General features: G+C 37.3%; 1 protein-coding gene across 2 annotated transcripts; it reads right to left on the reverse strand.

Annotated features, from left to right (window-relative positions):
• Positions 1-1,046: 1,046 nt before the first annotated feature.
• Positions 1,047-5,686, reverse strand: CXIP4 (CAX interacting protein 4). 2 transcript variants are annotated; one of them, XM_086423610.1, is made up of 2 exons: positions 5,526-5,686; positions 1,047-5,205 (listed from the first exon to the last, which is right to left on the reverse strand). In XM_086423610.1, the coding sequence occupies exon 2, from the start codon at positions 5,161-5,163 to the stop codon at positions 4,234-4,236; it is 930 nt and encodes a 309-aa protein (XP_086279736.1). In that variant the 5' UTR covers positions 5,164-5,205; positions 5,526-5,686; the 3' UTR covers positions 1,047-4,233. The 2 variants fall into 2 exon arrangements, with proteins under 2 accessions (XP_086279736.1, XP_086279737.1); XM_086423611.1 differs by having other exon boundaries at positions 1,047-5,183; positions 5,526-5,673.
• Positions 5,687-7,093: the final 1,407 nt, after the last annotated feature.

The following is a 7,093-nucleotide window of genomic DNA, read 5'->3' on the forward strand; positions in this document are numbered from 1 at the left end:
TCTAAACTTGAGATAGGGTTTGGGGCCTTCGAGATAATGAGATAGGGGAGATTCATTTGGCAAACAAAGGTAAATCAATGGACAGTGCTAATAGGAGGTTACAAGCTTCATCTCAAGGAACCTAGTCAGGACTCCAAGCTGAAGATGGGAACGAAAAGAATTTGACCAAGCTTATCCCTTCAGAAAGGAACAAGTCATGGGCAGTAGTTGTGGGGGAGCTGCTTCTTGGAATGGTAAGGCCTTCTTTATCTTCCATGACACTAGAGTGGTTATGGTTTGTGGAGCCTAATGACACTGGTCAATAAAAAAATTTCTCAAAGGTATTTTCATAATTTCACTAGTACTATGTAAAACGCTAATTATGTTTTCCTGAGGTATATATTTCTCTTTGTTGGTGAAAGGGTATTATATGTAATTGCGAGTTTTCTCTTCATAGTGGAATCAGTGTGATCCGTGGACGTACCTCAATCTTCAGGGAACCACGTAAAATATGTGTTTTCGTGTGTAATTGCATCTTGTTTTTCTTCTCGTTCTCCGTTACTTCTTTGTTCTTCTAAGCAGAGGTTTTCAATGGCAAGATCGTAATCAGTTGTCCAAAAGAAGTTGAAGAGGGAGAAGCTAATTGAGAAGGCTATCTAGTTGGGCATTTCTTAAATCAAATATTACCCTTCGCCCTAGTAAAAACTGTTGTGGAGAGGACGTTGACGACTAAGGGGTCACCTGAAGTATTCTCTGATGACAATCAATTATATTTTTTCAAATTCTCAAAAATAGAGGACAAAGCAAAGAAGCTAGAGTAAGGCCTATGGTTTGTTGGGGGGGACTCCTTATTCTGAGGCAATGGAATAGGCTCATAGAATTGGAAAAGAGGGAAGTTGTCTTCATCCCAACGTGAATCACAACGTTCAAGCTCCCCAAGTAATTATGGACTATTGAGGGCCCAAGTTATGCTGCTAGAGAGGTTGGTAACCATTTGTGTTAATAAAATATGAGCAATCGAACCAAGAAAACGAATTGAGAGAAAGAAAACAAGATGCAATTACACATACAAACACGGAGATTTTACGTGGTTCCCTCAAGATTAAGGTACGTCCACGCATCACACCGATTCCACTATGAAAAGAAAACTCACAGTTACAGATTACACCCTTTCACCAGAAGGAAAAACTTATATACCGTAGGAAACATAAATACGGTTTTACATAATACTAGTGAAATTATGAAAATACCCTTGGAAAATTTTCTTTTAGGGCATCAACCCTTGAACCCACATTTTTTGAGTAAGGACGCCACTGACCCCTTCCAACCCTCAACGCCAAGCTTGACCGACATCTCCATTATGTTAAAAGATGAACAGTACTCCTTGCTAACCAATGCCATCAGGCTCCACAAACAATAACACTTTGTACATGGACAAGGCCACAATGGAACTCGGGAGGATCTCATTTGCTCGAGTTTGTGTGGAAATCAATGCCTATGTCTGAGAAGGAAAAAACACGAAAAAGAGGAGCCTAGTGGGAAAGAAGCAGTTATCAGTACTAGTAGTGTGCGGGGTCTCAATGATCTCCTAAAGCAAGTTGAAGTTTTTAAATCTTGTATTCAAAAGAATAAGATCTCCATTATGGGGTTGTTGGAAACAAAGTTTGAGTTAAGAATAAACAAGTGATTCTTAACCAATGTTGTCAAATGCTGTCACATATTCGCATATGCTACAGTCATATACCCCAAATTATGCTATCTGCCAATATGCGATAGCATATTTTTGTGTGCGATGGCATATGTGATGTGTGCAATGGCATATGTGATTTGTGTGATGGCATATATTTCTGCATTTTTTTTGCAACATATGTCACCAGATATGCGATCTACGAAATCGCATATGCAAACAGCATGTGTTGGTCGCATAAGCTATTTAACAACATTGTTCTAAACAGAATCTGTCCTAGGTGGGACTTTAGTGACAATTTTTCTTATGCCTTTAATGGTTGAATGTGGGTTATGTGGGACAGTGTTGTGGTTACAAGATTATTCAAATGTCCAGGGTTTAGATCCATAGCTCAATTGATTGACGTATTGCAACCTCAACTTTGACGTCAAGGGTTCAAGTTCAGCTTACCCATCAAAACAAAAAAAATGCAAATGTCCAGCCAGATCATTCGTGCCTTCATTGGTCCTATTTATGGGTATATTTTTTTTTCTTTTATATGGTTTATGCTGCAAATGATCAAATCGAAGATGAGAGATTTGGAAAGACATTGCCTCTATTGCTAAATTTATGAAGGTCCCTTGCATTCCAAACTGCTACCGTTGGGGACATTAAGGTCAATGGTTGTAGGGTTCACTTGTAACCAACAGGAAGAATAGTATCCAAGTTGGATAGGCATGGATCGATTCTTTCAATGAGTCTGAAGCTGAGTTCCTCACTAGTGGAGTATCTGATCATAGTCCCATGGTCGTCACCACCTATCAAACAGTCGCATCCGCACAAAAGCCCTTCAGATTCATTAATTTTTGGGCACATGACATTCAGTTCCTTGAAATTGTTTCCAAGGCTTGGGAAATCCAGATTAGAGGCAACCCTATGTTTAGAGTTGTCATGAAGCTTAAATATGTCATCAAATCCTTGAAGAAGACTTTCAAAGGAGTATGCCTACATAGAAATGAATGTAGAATCTGTTGTGAGATAGAAATCTCGTGTGAGGTGGTTCCAGCTTGGTGATTGTCCTATGTTTCTCCCATCAATCTCTCAAATTAAGAAGATCAAAGAACAGAATCACCACCTTAAAGTGTAATGATGGAAGGACTGTTTCAGAGAACAATATATAATTCAATCTGAAATTGTTTAGTACATCAAGGGACTTCTTGAGAAGGAGCTCCCACCAAGTAACCTGAATAATGGGCACATTTTTTTTTATATTTCTAAGGAGGAGAAATCAGAAAAGCTATTTGCATGGGTATTTTGAGGGAAAGAGAGGGATCAGACAAGGGGATGGGATTCCTTGTCCTCGTATCTATTCGTTATGGTGATGGAGGCCTTCTCAGCTATGATTAGCATGCAAGTTCTACTTGGAAGATATAGTCTTCACCCCAAGTGTAGGAATCCTGAAGTCTCCCTATTAAGGGAAAGAGCAAACTCTTCTTTTAAGGTGTTTGTATCAACACTAGAGAAGAGATAAAGAGTATCCTAGGATGTGGGGAAGCTAATCTTCCCATAAAATATTTGGGGTTGCCTCAAGGCTTTCTTATAAAGAATGTGAACCCCTTGTTGACAGATTTTGTTCCAGAATTCAGTCCTGGAAGAGATGATTTTTATCATATGCTAGACGAGTGGAACTCATCAAGTCGATGTTAAATAATCTTCACATCTATTGGTTGAGTACATTCATCTTACCAAAGAGGATTTGGAAAGCTGTGAACAAAACCTGTGCGAAATTCCTTTGAATGGTCCCGGTTTGGGGTCTAGAAAGCAACCTATTGGTATAAGTAAACCACTATTGGTGCCCAAGGAGGAAAATGAATCCAAGGGAAGAATGGAAGCAATAAAAAGTGATATAAGCCTAGAAATACATAGAGATTGTAAAATTATAATTAAATTAGGTATTCCTTCATAACTACTATCGTGAAAGGATTGAGATAGTGAAAATGGATATCATGATGAGAGAGAGAGATGAAAAAATCCTAAAAGATCTCGAAAGAATGATCGCCAGCTTGCTAAGTTTGTTGAAGTAGTCAGTGTCAATAACTAACTAGCTAACTTATCAAAATAATAATAGTAATAATAATAATAATAAGGTTTAAGCAAAATTATCTAATTTGCAAAGATTCATGTTTCTCCATAGAATGATTTCAAGACCTTTAAATTATATAAACGTCTGTGGAAGTTTTACTCAAATACAAAGGCAAAAGTTTCCGTTTCTAAAAGTCGGATGTATTGGCAATTTGGCATGGTAAAAACCTTTCTTTATTCATCCCACATATGGCACAAATATGTGGGATGTCCATAACCACCTGAGGGTCCCAACTTTGAAATCTCTTAGGACAATATAAAACCTGAACCAATGGAGAGAAATGGTCCGAATTGATAGGTTTTGAGAAATCGGAGAGGCCAAAGTTTAGATAACAATGTGGAGGACCAAGGGGGCCCTTGGAAGTATTCTCTGATAACAATAATTCATTTTTTTTTTAATTAACACAATAATTACACCAATACAAGTCCATAAGGGGGAATTACCTTTAGCATTGTTGCCGCCGATGCTTCTTACTCCTCTTCTCAGATCGCTTGGTGCCCCGACCAACCCGTGAATCATCCAAGTTGCTCGTACCAGAATCTGATGGTGATTCTCCCCGCCTACTCTTCCGCTTTTGATGTCTATCCTTATGACTTCTCCTCGTTCTCTTCTCCTTCCTACTTTTCCTATGACGGTGACGATGCTTATCATCTTCATCCGAGTCCTCATCTTCATCTGAAGACTCGTGTCTCTTCCTCCTCTTCTCCTTTCTTTTATCCCTACCATCTTCATCATCATCATCCGAATCATCACCACCACCCCTCTTCCTACTACTCCTTTTCTTCGATCTTCCTCTCTTCTTCCTTTCTCCATGATCCGATCCCTCTTCATCCGAAACCTCCTTTTTACTTGCCGACCTCATCTTCGAACCACCCTTTTTACCCATTCGAGCAGAAATAATCCGCTCAATTTCCAAATCAACATCAGAATCCGAACTCTCGCTCTCTTCCTCCTCTTCCGAACTTTCATCAGAGCTCTCCACTCCCTTCAATTTATCCAACCCAGATGAAATTGCAGCTTGAAGGGCAATTGGGTCTTTCTCTTTGTTATCTTCTTTCAAGCTGAGAAAATTCCGACATTGGAAAGTGAGGTGTCCGACACGACCACATTTCTTGCAAGCACCACGGGCTTCATCAGCATTTGATCCGGTAATACGGGCAAGTGCAAGAAGGCCTTGGAAGCTAGCATAGGCATTCTCGCCATCAGGTTCAGCATTAGAAGACTGGGGTTGAGTTGATTGCTTTGCATCGTCTTTGTTGGGTGCATATGGATCGTACCCAATTGCGCTCTGCCATATGCCATGGGTTTGAAGAGCAGCGCTACTGTGCACCCGATTGTTCGCTGGCATGCGAACCCTACCCGCTGTGGCCGGCATTTTTGAATGTGTGGAACAAACTATCAAACGAGAATACCGTCACTGAATTTGAAAAAGAGAGAAATATGAATCAGTGTTGCAAAACCTAGAAATCAATCTATCTATCATCAATTCGATGGATATTCATAATCAAATTCCGAATTTGAATCTGATTACCTTATCGGATATCAAATAACATCCGATTCATCTTCAAGACTTCAACCCTCATTTAAAATCTGTAAATATCCCTCATTTTCTACTTAAGTTATAAAATAAATAAAAAACCCTAGATTCTTTTTTATTTTTCCTTTAACCCATTAATCTTCAATCTGTGTCAAAAAAAAGCCCATATTTTTCATCTTCAATCTTCAAAAAAATCTTACCCGGATTGATTTGCGTGAGCCCTGAGTTCTCTGCCGCAAGAGATCGCTGCTGGTACGTAAACCCTAAAGGGAAGAACGAATGTGAGGGTGAAGATTGAAGAGAGAAGATGAGGAAATTAATCGAATATGCTTTTTGTTTCGGTCTCTTCGTTTTAGAAAAGGGAAAATTACTTAATAGTCCCTGATGCTGACTTTTGTGGTTGATCAAAACATGGTTTTAAAACTCGGTATTACGTATCGTCTCGTTCACCGCTGATACCGAGTTGACTCGGACGATACGTCTCGTCTCGTCGAGTCGTCTCGTTCAACCTTGAAACAATGGTTTTTAACCATTTAAAAAATCTGAAAAATTCAGAAAAAATTCAGAATTGATTCCTATTAAAAAATGAACCTAAAAAAAATATATAAAATTAAAAAAAAAAAATCATAATACACATATCAAAATAAATAAATTAAATATTTACATTGATACGTTGTTTCATTTTCATTGCACAAGTACACTAAACTTTTTTTTTCCAAATACAATATTTAAAAAGCACCAAACTTACCATCAAAAATATCAATTAAAACATTAATTTCAATTTGATAAAAATCGGTATTATAAAAATTGGATCGACCCGTATTGAAATTTATTTTTATTCGATCTCAATATGATTCAAATATGTTTCAATTGATTTTCATCATATTATAAGTATGATTTGACATATAAAATACAAAGAAGCAACATTCAAAAAAATAAAATACAAAGAAACTTCACAATTATGTAACACAATTGACCTACTTTCTCACATTTTATTGGATAGGGACACGATTGATCCATATGCCATCCGATAGGTTACTGCATCAAATTTTTATCGGATCTAATTTTTATTGGAACCCAAATCTTTAATCCATGTATGAAGTTATCTAATAGGCACAAATTGGAATTTGGATCCATTGACAGCCAAACTATTTTCAAAACCCAAATCTTCAATCAAGATATGAAATTATCGAATTTGAATGGATCGGATTTTGGACCCATTGATTGCCTTACTATTGAGGGGATCATAGTAATTTATGATCCTAAGTATCCAATTACATCAGTAATTAGCAGTTGAGAAGCATCCTATATTTGCGATTTAGAAAAATGACCCACAATTTAACGGTGTTGATTCAATGTGCATCATTGTTCCATCACTAATTTCAAAAATATTCGGTAAAACTCGGTTAACTCGGACGAAATTTTGATATTTACATATCAAAATAATATATATATCAAAATAAATAAATTAAATATTTACATTGTTACGTTGTTTCATTTTCATTGCATAAATGCACTAAACTTGTAAATCCACCTTTCACTTCGATTTCTTCTTGAATCGGATAATTTTTTTTTCAAAACCTTGATTTTTGTTCTTCACTTGATGGAGAAGATGAAGAAATAATGGAGAACATTGATTTGGGGGTGAAATAATTGAAGAGAAAGGTAAAACTCGGTTAACTCGGACGAGATTTTCAAAATCTCGTCCGAGTCAACTCGTTTGTCTCGCGAGTTAATGAAAAAACTGCATTTTCTCGGTTATCTCGTT

This window comes from Akebia trifoliata, chromosome 14, assembly GCF_017979445.1.
Source record: "Akebia trifoliata isolate Shusen 1 chromosome 14, ASM1797944v1, whole genome shotgun sequence".
Taxonomy (NCBI): Eukaryota; Viridiplantae; Streptophyta; class Magnoliopsida; order Ranunculales; family Lardizabalaceae; genus Akebia; species Akebia trifoliata.

What these genes read in the sequence shown, in the direction of transcription:
- CXIP4 (XM_086423610.1), bottom strand. Translation starts at nt 5,163, where the DNA reads ATGCCGGCCACAGCGGGTAGGGTTCGCATGCCAGCGAACAATCGGGTG.